Below are 19,733 nucleotides of genomic sequence, written 5' to 3' on the forward strand. Positions count from 1 at the left end.
TCCAGGCAAGTCACTCAAAAGCTACTGCAAGTCACTCAAATAAAACACCGGACTTTCGGTAGTTCAGGTAAACATGGCTGACCTCTGACAGCAGGGCGATGTCACAGAAGGTTAAGGCCAAAGGGTCCCTACGTTTCTAGATCCCTACCTCAGTGAGCATGACAATCATACATGTCCACTGAGGTTCTCCCTGTTTACATGGATTGAGACCCTAGAGCTTGGGTCTGAGGTCGAGGGTGCATGCCTAGTGCACCCCTATTTTTCAGAGAGTGGCTACTGCCCTCTCTATTAAGGCTGTGGTAGACTGACAGTGGTGGCAGCAATAAATCTATAGTCAGGGGGGGGGGGGGAAGGGGGTCCCTAGGCACCCTCCTGACCAAGTCTGTGCAGTTTGCCATGCCTGTGGGCCTGTTGCCTTTGTCTACCTGATGTGTGTTTGAGAGCCCGTGGGTGTACTGGGGAAGAATGATGATTTGAGCCAGCGTGAGGAATGTGAGCTGTTCTGCCGGACATCTCAGCTTCCCCCATGCCCCTACCTATTTCCTTGGAAAGGCCTGGTGGGCTGGGGTAGACACTCAGCTCTTATCTGGGTTTAGCACTAACTCTGGGAAGAGGACCCTCCCCCACTGGTCAGGGCCTCCTGGGCTGGAGTTAATTAAAATTCCTCTTTAGGGAGTTGCACAGCCTGCTACCAGGAAGGGAACTTGTAGATGCTTTACCCATGCGGTGAACACACCATGAATGGTTTGTGATTTGAGGTGTATTCAGGATGCAAAAGTAGCAGACCCTCTGATTGGATGAGCCTATCAATCAGAGGTGATAACAGTCTGGCGTGAGTGGTCAGCTGTTGTTCAAGACTGGTCTATGACTGAAGAGGGGGCCACACCAGGTCCGTCTGAAGATAGCCAGGTGCGACCCGCAGTGTGAAGACAGGAGATAAGACTCTGTTCACTGCGTCTGGAACTAAGGCATCAGCAGCATGGGAAAAGACCAGCTGTTTCTGTGAGGCTTGGGGGAGCGTGCGCTTTTGACCAAGGAAATTACAGACAGCTGCCCAAGGTGTGGAAAAGAAGCTTACAGCACATCAAAGGATTGGGTGTGGGAAGAAAGCTTGCGGCACATCAAGAGAGCCAGAGAGGAGGAAGCTTGATTCTAGTCTTTGAAGGTGAGATCAAATCCCCTCTAAGCTCCTCCCTTGCGCTGTGGGAGCCTGTACAAGCAGTAGCTGGGATTAGAGGCCAATGAAACCGGCACCCATCTTTCTTTTTGTGATCTCTGAGGGTATCAGGGTGAACTGGCACTCTGTCCAGCCACTACCCAACTACAGCTAGCCAGTGGCTACTGGACTAGTGGGACTCCAGTAAACTGTGTCAAAACATCAGGCACCTGTGGTCAGATCCCTGACACCACTAGAGCGGTGTACTCACTCACGACGGGAGGGCACTTCTGTTGCTTTGGGTGGGGGGTCATGGGGCTAAACCAGAACATTTGACTTCACATCATATGCTGAAACTATATCCTTTCAATACAAAGATTGGTATCAAGGCTCTAGTGAATGAGAGCAGCCCTGTGTAACATGGTCTGTAATATGCAATGCTTATTTTGTGTTTTCATGTTAACTGTGTTTTTATAGTGCTTGGCGTCTAGGCGCTATAATACTGTTTGGGGTCAGGAATCTGTCCCAGAGGGTTGTAGAGACATCTGGTTTTCACTGTTTATCCTAGTTTTATGTGTAGTATAATTATCTTCTGTGTATTAAAGTGCTTTTCTTTTATAAAAAGTAAAGCACTGACTGGACATTGAGTTTATCAGCTGGTGGTACGGTTTACACTGTATTCTGAATGTCTAACCCCACCTCACCTCCTTGAGTAAGCCTTGGACTGCTCTTTCTCGCTACCCTGAGAGAGTCAAGTGCTGGAGAGGAGTACTTGGTTATCCAGTTTTGGATCCACTAGTACTGAGGCCCCAGGACACCAGTGAGGGAACACTCCAGTTGATGCAATTGGAGCGCAGTTACCCCAGAGTGCCCTCGTGCCCAGGAAGCCGGGTCTAACAACTAGCAATCTGCTTATGCTTCAGGGTCATTTTTTCTAAATTAACTTTTCAGGTCATGTTGGATGATAGGTTAACCCCCAGATAATTAAAAGAGTCTACCCTCTCAAGTGCTTAAGTCCCTAGAGCTAGTTTGTTCTTAAAAATTTATGTTGATTGAACGACATATACTTGGTCTTGTCTGAATTAATTTCCCAACCACACGATGAACAAAATACCTTGAATCTAAAGAACAATTGTTGAAGCCCACTTGAGGTTTCAGGAATTAATAATTTGTCATACCCATAGAGCAAAATAGGCACTTTTACAGAAGCCAACTTGGGTGCATCAGTAGGATATTGTAAGAGTAACTGAACTTCATCATTCAAACAGAGGGAAAACAAGGTCGGCGCCAGCACACATCTCTGCCTAACACTTTCGGCAATGAAAAAACGGTCGCTGAATTGGCACTGGCTGCCCCAACAAATCCAGGCGTGATTTCCTTCATGCAGGCGAAGCAGGTGGATGACCAAAACTAGGATGTTAGAAGGCATTCCCATGTCCCTCAGAACCTCCCACATCTTGTAGCGGAGCACCAGATCAAAAGCCGACTTAAGGTCGACAAAGGCCATGTATAGGCTACCCTTCCCAACTACTACCACCTTCCAGTAAATGGGCAAAATGAGAAGTACTTGGTCAATCGTTCTGGTTTTCTTATGAAAATCGGCTTGGTAGGGAGACGGCATTTCTTTTTCATTAATCCATAATTGGATTTTGTTCAATAAAGCCAGACAAAGATCTTTTGCACACACTCTATCAGGCTTAATGGAAGGCAGTTAGCTGTCAAACACCTGTACTCCTTTTATAGATAGGGATCACCTCTACATTTTTCAAGACACCGGGATTGGAGCACCCCTTGTGATTCCATTCGCCAGGGCGTGGAAATACTTGATCTAGCTATCCCTCTCAAATCTGAATAAATCAGCAGGTATGCCATCTGGTCCAGCAGCTCGACCACTGGCAGTGGAAACCAGAGCATCAATTTCAAACAAAAGTAATGGGAGATCAGTGTTTTTTTCGAAAATTGGATTGACCTTCATAGAGATTGTTCTACCATCGGAGTATAGATTCTAGAAGTGTGCATCCCAAACAGACGGTGCAACATAATTTAGGGAGGAGCAGCATGATCATTGCTCCCCCATGTTACCAGGGACCAGAACTTGGTAGAGTCGTGCAAGAGGCTAGCCTCTTTAAAATGTTGTCATCTGAAATCATCCAATTCTCTAGTAACCTTCACTTGAGCTTTTTTGAACACTTTCCTCACAGCAGAAATACTTATGGAGACCTTCCTCCTAATTTTTATCGGCTAGCTTTTTTCTCGCCTGCCTACATTCTTTATCAAACCAGGAACAGGTTCTAGACACAGTCATAGCTCTAGAGGGTTTAGGAACCAAAAAATATGATAAATCTGTTTAAGAAATGTATTATGAATCTCTGTAAGGGTATTAACTTTTGCTACTATGTCAGAATCATTATTTAGTATTATCAGAACATCTTCCAGGTCTGATCTAATTGCAGATGCTTCAGGACTATATGTTAACTCAGAATATTTTAACCTGTGCATATCGTTTGTAGGGACAGATGTCTTCGAGGAGTATAGAGGGACTTGTTTGTGCACAGACCCATCGCACAAACCAGTCTAAGTAAGACACAGGGGGTTATGGACCCTTTCCAACATCGCCATCACCACTATGTCCTCTACCCAGGCCCAAAGTCTCAAGTCCACTAAAATATAATCAGCTTGTATGTGCTGGTTTGTTATAAGCGACTGCCCTCCATGGATTGGACCTGGTATGTCCATTAGTAGCCTTAAGCCCATATTCTAAGAATAAAGCTTTTAGCTGTAAGGTAGCTTCTCTCCACCTTCTTATCAGTAGAAGAGCCCTAAGATCCAACCTCAAGGAACTGCTAGTAACTCCACGTTACAAAAAATCTAGAATCGGTGGATGCTTGTTTTCATCCAAAAAAACACGGCTGCATTATGGAACACAAAGCCAATACACAACGATTGTTCAGGAAGTCGCTACTAGCGCCGGGACACCCCCGTCGGGGGTAGCCGTGCGCTCTACAAGTGGTAATAATAATAAGATTAAGCATGGAAGTCCCCATTTAATATCCTCATCAGAGCACGGACTATCATCCTCATTATCCAAAGGCTCGTAGGTAGTGTTAAAATCTTCTACTAAGATTATAGTGATTGATGTGGAAGTTTGTCCAGATGGTTCTCAAGTTGCACAATGGTCCTAGATGCCCGTCCACTCCTAGCCCCTCTTGAGAAAACATTATATATAACAGGGGGAGACCCCTCAATCACCAGCTGAATAGCAAACCGATTAGGACTGTCTATGTTGATTCTTGTAATGTTACAGTGTACAGTAGGTCTAAACCAAATTGTTAGACCACCAACGGTCTGCTCCCTGGACTAGGAATAACAGGGAGAGAATAATTTAAATAGTCTAGCATAAACATAGGCTCCACGCATCAGGATTCCTGAAAGGGAAACAAAAACATACTTTTCGACAAATGTGTTAGTCAGGTAGGGCCATCTTAGATCTTAACCCGGCCACATTCCATTCAATTAATGCTGACTTGGGATTAGTATGCTGCTGTGGGGTAGGCACATACAAGGAGGAATCAACACCCCCAGGAAAACCACTGATTTAACAAGGGTCAGGATCAGGAACGAATGAAGAAGCAAAGGAAGAACCAGTAGGGGGTGATTTGCATAGCTCATTTGTCTACCGCATAGCACTATTGCTAATATCAACCGAGTTTAGATTTATACTTTTGGGGATCTTTGCCAGTCTTTCTACTTGCAGCTCCTCAATAGTGTGTGTGGCGCCTAGGAGTAAACACGCCAGGCTAGTCATTGTCAATCAACTTCACACAGCGGAGACAGTAATGCCTCCAGGTTCGGGGGATTGCAGTTTTCACTCATAGAGCTATCATCCACCCCCGGCATTTGAGACGGATATTGGCAAGCAAGCCCCTGAACTCGGCCTCTTGAGGAGGCTCGTTAACATTTGGGACTGTCCAGTCAACCGTGCTTGCCGGCAGGAGGCTGAGTGGGGCTGAGGCGGGCTCAGATGCACTTTTCTCTTCATGACTGGGGGGACCCTGCACCAAGAGAGGAGTGTGGCAGGGCAATACCCCTGCACGTGAAAGGTGAAGCCTGCTGGGAGGCACGCTGGCCCTAATCGATGTGGCTAGGGCAGGGGAGATCTGAGCCACGACACAGTGCTGGCACCAATCGGATACGTTGAATTTGGACGATTTTACTCTGACACCTCTAGCCGCCCGCCAAGAATTACAACGAACAGGATGGACTTGGTCTAAGAGTGAAACCACCGAAATTGCTACAAAACCACTAGGGTGACAGACCATTATACTGGGTCTCACTCCCCACACGCAGCAGCTCCGAATGGTCCATCACAACCTGGCTGAGATGAAAGGGTGGCCGCTCGAATGGCGAGGATCTGGACATGGTCCCCATTTGAGGCCACGTTGTGATTGATCTCCCTCAACGTGTGACTGCCAAAATAAAGCACAGCAAGTGGGGATACGGGGTCCCAATCTAAGCACTGGAAGGACTCATATCACTGACTCGGGGATCAAGCATGGTGAAGCCCAAAGGCGGAAAGATGCCCTCCACCATGACAAAAGACATCGCTGAACAGTTGGCAAAACCAGCAGCAGAGGGCCCGCAGACTCACTTGGAGTCCACCTTAGAGAAGCATTCCGGTCAATTTAAGAGGCTACTACAGGCAGTACTAGAAACCGAAATATTGCTGAACTAAAAGATAGATACAGTTGTTGTGGAGGTAAACTTACTCCGAACAAACCACATGAAACTAGCGGAGGGAGTTCAAAAGATGGAATCTACCATCAGCACAATGTGCCCAACGCTCCGGGATGTGCAGTCCCAGTTGCGACTTCTGCGGGCAGAGGTGAACAAGCTGCATTTGCAGGTGGAGGATGCAGAAGGCCGCTCAAGATGCAATAACGTTTGCTTACTCGGAATACTTGTACACACGGCGGGCCGGAATATGGAAAGGTTCCTTGAAAATGGTTGAAGGACACTGTCCTGGGTGGGTGACTTACCAAATTCTTCTCAGCAGAAAGAGCATCATATCCTGAGACGCACCCAACCACCAGGGGCACGTCATTGCCCAATTATTGCCTACCTACTGAACTGTAGGAACCAAAATCTAATTCTGCGGTTATTTATGACCAAAGGACTATGGAGATGCTAAGGTGACAGTATCAAGGTGTATCCTGACTACATGTCAGAAGTACAGCAATTCTGCAATTTCTACATGGCAGTGAAGAGACAGCTACGTCTCATTAAACTGAAATATGCACTTCTATTTCCAGCTAAAGTGAGAGCAGTAGAGGGGTACACAACTCACTTCTTCCTATCCCCTGATGAAGCATGGGAGTCGTGGCAAACTAAGGGAATTACAATCCCTACAGAGAATGACAGGTGACACGTGGATGAAAACAAAAATGCCAAAAGAGGAAGAGCCCACAACACCCAAAGAACCAATTCACCACGACTCAAGCAGCCACTAAGCATGCACAGGTGGTGGCAGAAGATTCGTAATACAGTCATAACCCCTGTGATGTGCTGACCATGGATCGGAATCAGACTCAGGAACTATTGTATCTGACATGGCAATGGACCAGACCTCCAGGCTACTGGATGGCATAGCATAATCATGAGCAGGGGCAGCTGTGCCTCCAGGATATACTCCTAAAGGTAAAGAGCCACTAATATCAGACAGCTATGGTCAACTTTATCGGGGGATGGAGGCTTCACACAGAGTCGCTTAGGGCTGAAGTGGAGTGCAGACTGAACCACACCCCAATCTCCAAACAAGAGGAATTAAATATGTAACTAGAGGGTGAAAACTTTTGTTTGCGTACACTACAGTTTATTGGCATTAGGCACGGCCCACGACATTCCGGGATGGGATCAGTTGGAGAACCAAGTTTATAGTGCTTTCATTGTAACACACTCTAAGTCGCTGACAATCACAGGCCCGACTAGACCACGGAACATTGTGCCTTTGCAACCCATTCTGGGGGAGGGGAGATGACAGACACTAGCCAGAAAACAGGGGGACACCTGGAACCTTCATGTAATCCGACAGTAGAGATTCCCCACGACAGATGACAGGTAGATAACGATAGGCACCAGAGCAAACATAACGTCCAAACATAATATCATGACCTGGAACATCTGGGAAATGGCCATACCCTTTAAACGATACATGGTGCACACTTACCATAGACAGCGCCGGGTCGACGTAGAGGGTCCCCAGGAGACGCACCTAATTGGCACAGAACTTGCGAAAATATGCAAAAGATGGGGGGCGATATACCAGTGGAGTTTCGATTTGGGAGTCCCCTGACAATAGTTAGTAAGACGTATCCAGTGGGTAGATACATCATGATTAAGGCCAGCTAGATGGAGATCCCTTGATTATTGCTGTTATAATCGCAGCAAACACTAACCACACAGGTTTCCTAACACAACTGACATTTTCCCTGTTGCAGTACCCAAAGGTGTCTCGCATATGGGATTTGGGGGGGCTTCAACTGCGTTCTCGATGTGGACATGGAGAGATCAACACCCTCACTTCAGTGTGGTAGTTATCTAAGAGCATTACAATGCTTTTAACAGTGGGTGATGGATGCAAGACGTGTGTAAGTTGATGCATTCTACTTTGAGAGAGTACTAGTTTTACTCCCTGATGCACCTGCTAAATACAAGGTTGGAGCGGTTTCTCTGCACCACATCATTATAAGCTTACATAGAGGACATAGGGTATTCAGCTAGGACTCTCTCGGATCACAATCTACTGGTAATAAAAATTGACATGGGTAGGGATATAGCCAAAATCCACACATGAAGGCTCCGGATGGAGACCATCCAAGACGCACCCTACCGAGATGCCAAAGGCCTACAATACTTCACAGAGAATAAGGGCATGCCACAGACCAGAGCAACAGAGTGGAAAGTGTTTAAGGTGGTGAGCCAAGGACATTGCATTGCTACAATATGAGGGGGAAAACATGTCTTGCTTAATGACATCTCTAACACGGAAACAGACATGCAACTAATTGAAGTGGACATTAATACAACCCGACAATGTCCTGCAACTCCGCGCCCTATGCCGTTGATCCACTGGCAGGAAGAATCATTTCAGATCACTTTGTAATTGGCAGAGGCACACGTCAAGGCTGCCCACTGTACCCATTAATTTTAGCTCTGGCCATGGAGCCACTAGGACAGTTGATTGGAGGATCCGCACATCTGGCAGATGGCATATCATCTTACTGTTTGCGGATGATGCCCGGATATATCTCCGATCCACACGTGTGACCCTGCTGCACTAGAAAGAAAGATTCGGATCGGTCTCACCGCCTCAAAATTAACTTGACAAACCCTTGCCTCTTTCCACTGGGAAGCATACCTGGGGACTACAGATCGATGGTTACCCCTCCAAATTAATATGGAGTTTCCATACTTTTAAATACCTAGGCGCACAAATTTATTATGATACCCCAGACCTGATAGAGGGCAATCTGGGCAAGACCATGGCATCAACTCTCCCCATTGTGTCACATGGCTTTTGCAAAATATGTTAATATTAAAATGACTTACCAGAGATCCTGCCACAGGCGTTCTACCACACCGTCCATGGGTTATCAGACCGAATATGGGACGCGTTAGGAAGCAAGTGGCTCTTCAGAGTTTGCAAAGTCCACTAACGGAGGGCAGGATGGGGGTTCTGGACTTGGAATTATATTATGCTGCTGCACAACAGTCATGGCTGATGCGGTACAATCGCCTACTGCCTTGATGACGGCAGCCAAATTATGTTGCAGCGAATATATATATATATACACAGGGACAGCCTCCCCTCTACACACCTCAACTGGGTCTGTGGTCATTTCTGGAGATCCAGAAGGTTGCTAGAAGGCACGATATGTAATTATGGGGAGAGTCTGGAGTGACTCAAGGGAGAGATCTATTCATTGCGGATAAGAAACACACATTTCAAGAACTGATGGAATTATATAACATACCACAGGGGCAATTCCTGACTTCCAACTTAATTCAATATGCCCCTACGCACCTGATGGGGGCTGCGCCAAATAGACCCACCCACCTCTACGCTCCTGGAAGGCCTCCTTACCCACAATACCAGCAGGAGAGCGATAACGGTATTATATACCTTAATGTTGGCGAGACTAAACAACCCTAACCCAAGCCATAAACTTAAATGAGAGCAGGACTTGTATTGTATTGTATTGTATGTTGGATTTATATAGCGCTTATCACCCAGGGGTCTCTAAGCGCTTGCCTTGGGAACCCGTCCTGGCTTTTCCCTGTGAGATTGCCCCTACAGGGCATCCCCAAGGTGAAAGCCAGGCATCCCGCCGCGGGGGGCCGTTGTGGAGATTAAGCAAGCTTAATGCCCAGAGTTGCAGAGTGTGAACCCATGATTAGGTCAGGCACCGAAGCGAGAATTATCGAGTCCGTGGACATTTGAGCTCAAGACCCTGCCCCGTCGGGAATTGAACCCTGGTCCCGGGTCTGACCTCTGCTTCAGGGTCTGCCTGCTCTAACCAGTGAGCCACACTTCTCCACTTGAACAAATAGCTCACTGCCGAACAATGGACAGCGATCATGAGCAGGGTCAAAAGGATTTCCCGTAACTCGAGATTCTGATTCACACAATTCAATATGTACACTGGACGTACCTCCCAAAAACCTGCAAATGCAAGATGTTCAGAAGGGACACCCACTGGTTGTCCCTAATGTCGATACAGCAATGCAGGCTTCTACCATATGGTATGGGAATGCTTTGAACTACAGCATACTTGGGCGAAAGTGCTGGAATTTATCTCTGAAATATTGGAGTACCCAATCCCATGTACACATGAGCTATGCCTCTAAGACCTCATGCCACGACCCAAAGCAGACAGAATGCTTTGTAAATTCATTGACTTATCACAGGTGCATTTTAAGTGCTGCATTGCTGTCCTGGAAGGCAAGTTCTGCCCCAGAAGTAAACTTGTGGGTATGAGATCTAGTCACATGGGCTAACACAGAAACAGTCGCACTTACCATGCATAAAACACAAACAGAATGAGGAGCTATGGCTCTGATGTATACATCACAAACATGGAAGCCAAAAACGACAACGGTTCCCCATAACTGAATTGGCATACTGAAGATGAAAAGGAGCGCACTATCCCAAAAGGGAACATCCCACTCAGAACTTAAGACACCTGCAATAGGACCTAACAGAATTATATAGAACTGAGCTACTCATTTTAGATTGGCGGGAGGTACACAAAAGGGCAAAGGATAATGGGGTCACTGTAGATCAACACAGATTAAGGGATAGGAATAACACTGTACTAGTGCAATGGCAATCAAAATCTGGAAGAGAAAGCAGCACTCCAACAGGGGATCAAGATTGCCCCCCCCCCCCAACTGGACTTTTACTCCGTATCCCACCACCGTGTGGACCTTCCCTCCTACCCTGGACGTATTGACTATGGAAACATTTTTCAAGGGACCCTGGCAATGCCTGACTGTCCTACGGCCATTGAGCGACGAAGGAGGGACAGAGGTTATGAATCCGAGCATGCCAAGCAGTAGCAGCGGCACATTATCTATGATAGCAAGTATGGTTTATTGTTATAACTCAATAAAAAAATACAAATAAACGGGGGGCTTGTGACCCTAACCCGTTGAAATGCGGAGTGTGCAGTGCATTGCCTCTGTCTTGTGGTGCGCAGAGGGCCTTTCAGCCCTACACCTAACATGTGTCAGTTGGCGGTCTCCTGCCACATATTTGGTTTAGAAGCTCATTCCTCATTCTACTTGCATTGAACAAGACTAGAACTTTAAGGTTTCGCTAAAAAGTCAGCCGAAAAAACATGAGACACAAGAACATATATGTGGTTAGTAATGGAATAAGGTAATTTGGTATAACATGAATTAATAGCCACCCTGGCACATGTGAGATCGGTAAGTACACCACGTACCTGCTTCATGACTTTCTTCTTAAGGGCTTCCTTTTGAAGGCGGCTGCCAACAGTTGTCTGTAAAGGGCCATAAAACAATCAGCATTAATGACCCAACATCAGATTATCACTGTTACATTCATTGCAAATTCAATATTAGCAAATAAAGCCAAAGGTTAACATCTGGTTGCTCAGTTTTCTCTCAGTATCCCACCAATGGTTCAGTCGCATTTTATGTGTCCCAGAACAGCAGACGACTGGTTCTTGAAAAAATCTGACCATTCTCAGCCTCTAATATTGTAATCACCAAGTATTCTACAGGTGCAATATCAACAGATGAAGAAAACAACAAAGTTGCCTGGTGTTATCTTGTGTAGACTATTAGGGGAGAGGTGGTTATCCGAAGAAAGGAGTTCACTCACGTACACACAGGTCTTTCATATAAAATTAAGACAAAGTCTCACACATCAACCTGGTTAGATAATGCTTCACACTATATGGTTTTCTCAGCCACCTGACAGTCTGTTTGGGGGGGGGGAGCTGATCGCTATGAGAGAGAGCACTTTAGTGGTAGTGATGAGCTCACACAAAGTTAAAAATCCCTTTCCATAAAACCCATCCTCTATCATTTAATCTGGGCTTCTTCCTGTGGGATGCTTAAAAACACACTGTTAGGAACAGTAAGTGTTGTGACAGGTCCCCTTTTAGGTCGAGGACTCCGTCGCATTGCGTAAGCAGTGGGCGGAGCTCCGAGATTTTATGTTTCTTAGTGTAAGGGGCTTGAACCCGCCCCTCTTCTCCATTGGCTGGCCTCGTAAATGCTGGCCAGCCATTGGAGGAGAGTGGCGTCACTCCCTTTAAGCCCTGTCTTTTTCAGATACGAGGGCGTGTTTTTTAGGTTTTTTCTATCTGTGACGCCATCCGTCACTCACCAAAAAACATGCCCCCGATTCCGAAAATTTCAGAGCTTTGCGGCAGCCATTTCTGGCCGACCGCGTCCGGCCCTTGCATTGTAAATGTTTACTTTTCTTTTTACTTGAATGTAACCTAAGCACAATGACACCTAATTGCTTGCATGCAACATATTTAATTAAAAACAATCACTGAAGTAGTTGTTTCTGAAAATTTACGCAGACTCCTACATTTGTATGGGTTCGATATTAAAGAAGATAAAGAATCATAAAATACACATTATAATCACAATTATAAATTTGTATAAGATATATAATCTGGTGCCTTGAAAAAAGTATTTGGAAAGTTTAATTTCTATGTGAAGCTTGATCGAAGTTAGTATGAATCTACTCCAATGTAAGATGGACGCCCGCTTCGCAGACTGGTCAAAAAGAAACGGTGTCTTCTGAGCCTGTCTGTTTCCAGGGTCTCTTTATTTCCGTGTAGTTCCTGGGTTGTTGACATAGAAAAGGGACGAAAGAGCAAAGTGCTCACTGAAACAAAAGACGAGCTTGTGTTCAGCCTCCTCACCAGAGAGCAACAGAAGCTGGGTTGTTTCCGGAACCGGGTTTTCGAAGCCGGAAGTGCTCTGAACTATGGCTGCTGAGAGTATTAGGAAGATGACAGCAGAGGCGACAGGGAGATGGAGCTGGGTGTGTCATGGCACGGTTGTATTGGTCCTCTTCCTGCTTTCGATGCCGGGTGAGCATTATGTCTCTAGGATCATCAGCATAATTGCTCCTGCTATAAATGGCCATTTACCTTAAATTAAGCTCCTTCCGAGGAGAGGCAAATGTATCCGGAGTGAAGTCGGTGAGGATACGTGTTATTTTACGGCTTTGGTTTTCCGTCACTACAAAGAAATCACACGTGTTTAGGTAGTTAAGAAACGCTAAAACCCTGAGCTTTCTAAGTACTTTGTTTGTCGTATGCAAAGCTGCCATTTCGCAGTCACTGGGGTGTGCTGCTCCCTTGTGTGTGTGACGCTCTGTGTGTGTGTGGCGCCCTGTGTGTGTGTGTGTGTGGTGTTCTGTGTGTGCGTGGGGCTCTATGTGTGTGTGTGTGTGTGTGTGTGTGTGTGGGGCTCTGTGTGTGTGTGGGGCTCTGTGTGTGTGTGTGTGTGTGGCTCGCTGTGTGTGTGTGTGTGTGTAGCTCGCTGTGTGTGTGTGTGTGGGTGTGTGTGGCACTCTGTGGGTGTGTGTGGCACTCTGTGTGTGTGTGTGGTGCTCTGTGTGTGTGTGTGGCGCTCTGTGTGTGTGTGGCCCGCTGTGTGTGTGTGTGGCTCGCTGTGTGTGTGTGTGGCTCGCTGTGTGTGTGTGGCTCTGTGTGTGTGTGGCTCTGTGTGTGTGTGTGGCTCTGTGTGTGCGTGTGTGTGGCTCGCTGTGTGCGTGTGGGGGGGCTCGCTGTGTGTGTGTGTGGCTCGCTGTGTGTGTGGCGCTCTGTGTGTGTGTGTGGGGGGCTCTGTGTGTGTGTGTGGGGGGGGCTCTGTGTGTGTGTGTGGGGGGGGGCTCTGTGTGTGTGTGTGTGGGGGGCTCTGTGTGTGTGGGGGGGGCTCTGTGTGTGTGGGGGGGGCTCTGTGTGTGTGTGGGGGGCTCTGTGTGTGTGGGGCTCTGTGGGGTTCTGTGTGTGTGTGTGGGGCTCTGTGTGTGGGGCTCTGTGTGTGTGTGGGGGGCTCTGTGTGTGTGTGGCTCTGTGTGTGTGTGTGTGTGTGGCTCTGTGTGTGTGTGTGTGGTTTTCTGCGTGTGTGGCTCTGTGTCCGCGAATACTCTCTACTACTCTCTAATGCTCACCTATTGCCATTGTAAATGACAATACCATTTATTTATGTTTAAAAAAAAATTAAAGAAAATGTCATGAGCAATGCCAATAGCTCTATCTTTAATAATGCCGAGACCATTGCATTGTAAATGCTTGTTCCTTAAGTCGACATGTTTCAGTCACCCTTATGGCCACAAGGGGGTCTGTGGCCACCCTCAGGACTGAGATCCCTCATATTACAACTCTCATGGATTAAATTTCTGTTAGCTGTCCGGTACTCCATCTGGATGTATCACTTGTTGAGGTCAATGTAGTACCCCTAACTCGGGTTATTATTGCCACATGGAAAAGGGACAAAAGGCATGCCCTGTAGTCAAAAGTTCCTCAAGGTTAAGCGCTGGTGATTTTCTTACCCTTTGTCCACCACCTCCGCATGTACTCCGTATTACAGGCAAACGACTGCACCCATGATTCTACACAAGATAATTGAAGATAACTTTCTTGTTTTCTTCAGTATATATTCAGAAGGCTGCTAACCTGGGTGGCCCCATCCTTTACTAACCATTGTTTATAGCATGTTCTCCGTGCGCGCAAAAGCAGGTTTTAAAAAATAAATAAATAAAAGAAAGTTGATGTTGATTACTATACACAGATAAGTAAAAATAAGCTTCAATTTTCAAATAAATGTAGAGATCATGGTGAGAATCCAAAGTTACAATCCTCAGAAAAAGTCTTAAATCAGCTGCACTACAGCATGATAGTTTACAGAAAATCAAACGCTTTCCTGCTTTAAATCGAAGGTGTTTTGCAGAGCCTAAAAATGATCTGATTACCCTTTTCAAATCAAATATACTCCTCCCGATCAAGAGCGAACTATGGTTCTACTTGTCAAATGGTGCAGCCACCTTCCTGTTCCTGAAAGTAAATGTAGCCCGATCGCTCCATAACAGTTTTAAGGAGTACCCTGTCATATCATTTCTTAAACCAAAAGCTTGAACTAAAGAAATTACTAACAATCACTATGTAAAGGCCAGGGCAGTGGTGCCGCCTTATCCCTGTTGGAATGGGACCACAATCTCTCTGGCCTAAGTCGCAGGACTATCCAGCATGATTAAGTCCCTTCTAGCACTGCCTTGCTCTTCTTTGTCCCAGAGAAGCCCACAAACAACTAATTGTCCACCCAATGATCTTTGGTGTGATTGTCAGCACATCAGAGCCTTATCCTCATTTCTTAAGTTCCGCAAGAAGCTGAAGACCGGGCTCTTCACATAAGCACCTCGGGGACCACAAATCCACACACATGCCCATGGGCCTGTATACTCTCTTGGGTGATTAGTGCGCTATACAAATCAATATAACATAACATTGACATAAAAGCTGAAAGCTTTTTTTGGGTGTAGCTGATAGAATCTCTCCTCCTCTAGAGAGGTTAGGAGGAGTATAGAACATTTGTAAAATAATGGAGAGCTAGACATGAAAATCAGTCACAACTTTTGGTAATAAGTTTGCTCTGGTCCTCAACACCACTTTATCTGGGAAAAACATGGTGTACGGCAGCTGCGCCGAGAGACCTTGGAGTTCACCACAAACAGAAACGCAGTATTCAGACATGCAGGGACAGGTGTGCATTCGTTCAAATGGTTTGCAGATGAGAAAAGTGAGGACCAAATTAAGATCTCACTATAACATCACTAAGAGTGTCGGAGAAAAAAATTAGTCCAACCTTTTAGAAATCTCAGCATAATGGGGGATTTACAAAGGATTGTTTGTTTGGTAAAGGTAACAAGGAAGAAATTGGCCAGTGGATAAACTTTAACGGTGCTCGATACAAGTCCGTGCTTGGCAAGAGATTAAACCATCAGAAGGACATTCAAAAGTTTAGCCTGCAAAGGATCAGTATTGTGAGTGGAATGGCAAGCAACAAACTTATCTCAGCACCCAGCGTAGACAGATTTAGTATACGGACGCCTGACTGCCTGGGTGACCTCAACTACTTCGGGAGAAAGATCAAATGCAGTTAATTGCTGCCACTCAATCTTCCCATATACAGGTGCAGATTGTACAGGTTCGATTGTAGGGCCATGCTGCTGTGACAGGAGGTACTCCTGTGACAGTAGACTGATTGGAGGACAGATATTCATGCCCAAATGTTCTGAGCACCACATGCTCCTCGCCCTTTCCGCACCCACTAGGTTGACTTGGGCCCAGTCGTTCCTGATCTTCTTCAGAACTCAGGCAGGTAAGGGAGTGATGGAAAGGTCTCTAGGAGTCCTGTGCTCCACTCTATCCAGATTGTGTCTCAAAGAGAAGGCCTTCTAGGAAATTACAGCATGCACAGGTTTTAAAATGTCCTGTTCTTATTGGTTTCAAAAAGATCCTGCCAGGGTTCTCCCCATTATTGTAAGATGTCTAATACCATATCAGGATGTAACTGTCATTTGTGAACCGCCATGCACCGTTGGCTCTACTGCGGCCACAAGTTGTGGCGACTATGAGAAGCTGGCTTGGTATATGGTGCACACTCACGTAAGTGGGCACCCTGCCCCAATCCAGGCAACCCTTATGGTGATTTTAGTGGTCTTAGACAACCTTAGAAGCTCTTTAAGTGGTAGCTGTGGAGAACAGCCTTCAGGCTTAGTCCAGAAGGAGCGTGAAGCAGCTTGGTTTACCAGAACGTAATGTTATAGGTATAGATTAAGTGAAAAAGAACCACACAGTGTAGTTCTAAAAATATGTATGTATTTATTATAAGACACTCACTAACGCATACAAATATCTCATACCCGGAAATATACACAATGCACATAATACTTTGCAAAGAAATCAGAGAACTAGCACGAAATACACAGTGATCGCCATGGGGAGACCAAACCATTTACTAAAATGGTGTTATGCGAACCATGACTCGAGTCAAGACTTTACCCAGAAGACCTAGAAGTTCTGGAGACCCAAGGAACCCCCATGAGGTAAGTAACCAGGAACCCCATGGAGGCCGTGTGCTGAGTGGGAACATGACCGCTGGCTCAATGCAAGTCAATGGGTAAGTTGCAGTTGCAATTTTAAAGAAGAAGGACCCTTCCCAGTGGACCCTAAAGAAACCCTGTAGAAGACAGAAGGTTGGAGAGCCAACCCACCTGTGAATACCCTAGGAACCAGGATACCTACACCAGGGAGGCCGGGTGCATATGTGTGAAGTGGCGTCAGAAACCGCCGCCGAACCCAATGGAGGACTTCATGAAGATGCAGCTGCTGGAGGAGGTGAAAGTGTCCGGTGGAACCCAAAGGTGGATTCAAGATGAGAAGTACCTGCAAGCTGAGGGGACAGAGTCTATGCCACTCAGAAGTGACCAGGAGACACGTAAGATGAATGCCCACCGATATCGGGTGTTGCAGGAGAGCTGACGGTGACCTTGGAGCTGCAGCTGGGCGGACCAGGCGACGCTGTGGAAGACCAGGAGCCGTTCATGAGCTGTCCCACGTCAGATGAGGAGAGTTGAGGGGTGGGTGTTCGTCAGGAGCACCAACAAGCCTTGGCAACCGCAACCAACGTGGAAAGCTAAAAAGGTGCAGGGTCAGGACCAGCAACAAGTGGGGGAATCAGAGCAGGCCCCGAGCAATCAGAGGAGCCCGCTGAAATCAAGAAAGACCCTCAAGAGGTCCCACAAGCCGGAGGCACTGGAGTTGCAAGAGGACCTCAAGCAGCTCAATAAAGATGCATGCCCATGGTGCAAATGCTGTGGTGAGGACAAAGATCTTGGTCACTGGAGATGCTTGAGGTTGGGGCTACTTTGAGCCCGAAGATCTTGGTGGAAGGAAGCCAACAAGAATTTGCAACAGCTAGTCGACCCAGTGCACACAGGTTTGGTTCCTGCTGTTCCGACGAGGGATACTGGCTTCAAACTTGGTGAGAGGACAGGGCAGTCCTCGAGGGATGTGAAGAACCACTACCAGTGTTGCTGATCCTTTCGGAGTCCGTAGGAGCTCGTGATCAGCAGACTGGTCAACTTCGTTGCAGTGCCTGCAGATGCAGGGAAGTGATTCCTTCACTTCAAGGGAGATTCCTTCAGGTGTCTTAGATGTCCACAGGCCTTGGAAGGTTCCTGATTGGAGCACAGGCACGAGGGTTGCAGCAGACGAGCAGGGCAACGAGATCAGGAGCAGCAGGAGTCTTCATAGTTGCAGTCTTGATGCCCAGAACGAAGTCCAGAGTGCCCAGACGGTCGAAGAAGAAGTGGTCTCTTGATATGAATCTTGTCCCATGACGAATCTAGGGACTACACCTAGGCAAGCCCTTAGTACCCTAAGGAAATGGATGGGACAATTCAAGGTTCCCTCCCAGGGGAGGGGTAGGACAGTGGGAGGATACTCCCGTGTCGTTTGTCCGATTTCACACTAGAGCGGGAGCCAACGGCTACCTCTGCTGATTTGAACCGGACTATGCAAGGTGGGCACCAAATGTGCACTTCAAGCAGACTTAGTGGCGCTGGCAAGTGCCTCCACCCTGTCCCTATACACTAAACCCTGTCTGGGAGGTGGTCACACCTCCCTGTGACAGAATACCTATTGTCCTGCCTTCCCCTGCTTGAGCCTGGCTCAGCAGCAGGAGGGCAGAATCATGTCTCTGGTCGGCAGCAGCCATGTTGTGCTGTCCGGGTCTAGAAGACTGGTACCGGGAGCACTGAGGACCTCCCGGAGGAGCTTTACAGTGCATGGATTCATACCTACAACACGGTTTACGATGTGGGAGGACGATTCCAACATGTTTGATACCAAACATGACAGGGTTTGTTACAGCCAGTTTAGAGCTGATCATTGCGTAATGACGCATGGCCACTCTATGTATCGTAATGGCTGATGCACTTACAACTTGGGAGAATGGACTCTGAAGGTTGTAGGGCTGTCCTGCTCATGCAGGGGCACCATCACACTTAGAACCGAGTACTCTGCCTTGAGGATTGAAAGGCCTGCCATAGGCGTGACTTATAGGTTTTAAGTGCAGTGACCTCAGATACAGCTTACACAGGCTGCAATGGCAGGCCGTAGTTACAGTTTGAGTGTAAGGTAAGTGAAATCCATACATAAATTACTTAAAAATATATCTAAATTTTATTTAGGTGGGTATCACCGCAAATCACTATCATAAAAAAGTACATTTAAATATTATAAATTGCATTACACTCCCACCTTTCTACGTAGGAGAGCAGTTGCTATTTCGCCATCTTGTTATAGATGTTTAAAGGTGAATGCAGACAATTGACTCCTGTGGTTTGGTATTGTCCTCGTCTTACTCTGTTTTGGATGCAATTTTTTTACTTTGTAAGTTCCCAGTTAGGTACCTATATACCACTAGACTCTCAGCTTTTCTTATTGGAATTTTCAAGCAGATTAACAGGTGCCGCAAGTGAACACACAGATTTAATGTTTTATCAGTGGTGGTGGCACGATTGGTAATTACCACTGAAATAAGGTAGAGTCCCCTTATTCCAGGAATAGTTTAATAAGCTAAATATCGTTCAGTTTAAAGAATCACTGCATGTAGTCCAGTTTGGGAATAAACAAAATTGTGATAACATGTGGAGGATGTTTAGTGATCAGTAGCTAAATAATACAATTTGTTTTATATTCAGAGCATAGTAGTAGTGTCAGGGTAATATGTTGAGATATATTGTTTAATGTTTATTTTTAGTTGGTGTAAATTTATTTTTACACCTTGCTTAATTGAAAACTGCTTGTCTATTAATGAAAAGTCGATAGCTTTTTTTATTATTTATGTAACTTAGTCAATATAATAAAAAAAAATAAAGAGAACAAAAGGAACAGAGGCAGGTGGGACCCATAGTGGGCACTCTCTAGGGAAACTCCCTTTAGAGTCCTCATACCTTAGC

General features: G+C 46.3%; 1 protein-coding gene across 2 annotated transcripts in view; it reads right to left on the minus strand.

The window, feature by feature from the left end:
• The window catches only part of NSRP1 (nuclear speckle splicing regulatory protein 1), a 331,135-nt gene that overhangs the window by 62,256 nt on the left and 249,146 nt on the right, over nt 1-19,733 (minus strand). For both annotated transcript variants that reach the window (XM_086955088.1, XM_086955087.1), the window contains one exon: nt 11,161-11,217. In XM_086955088.1, coding sequence (XP_086811214.1) covers nt 11,161-11,217 — 57 coding nt within the window. The remainder of the gene's footprint in view (nt 1-11,160; nt 11,218-19,733) is intronic.

The sequence above is a fragment of the Lissotriton vulgaris genome, chromosome 2_1, assembly GCF_964263255.1.
Source record: "Lissotriton vulgaris chromosome 2_1, aLisVul1.2, whole genome shotgun sequence".
Lineage (NCBI taxonomy): Eukaryota > Metazoa > Chordata > Amphibia > Caudata > Salamandridae > Lissotriton > Lissotriton vulgaris.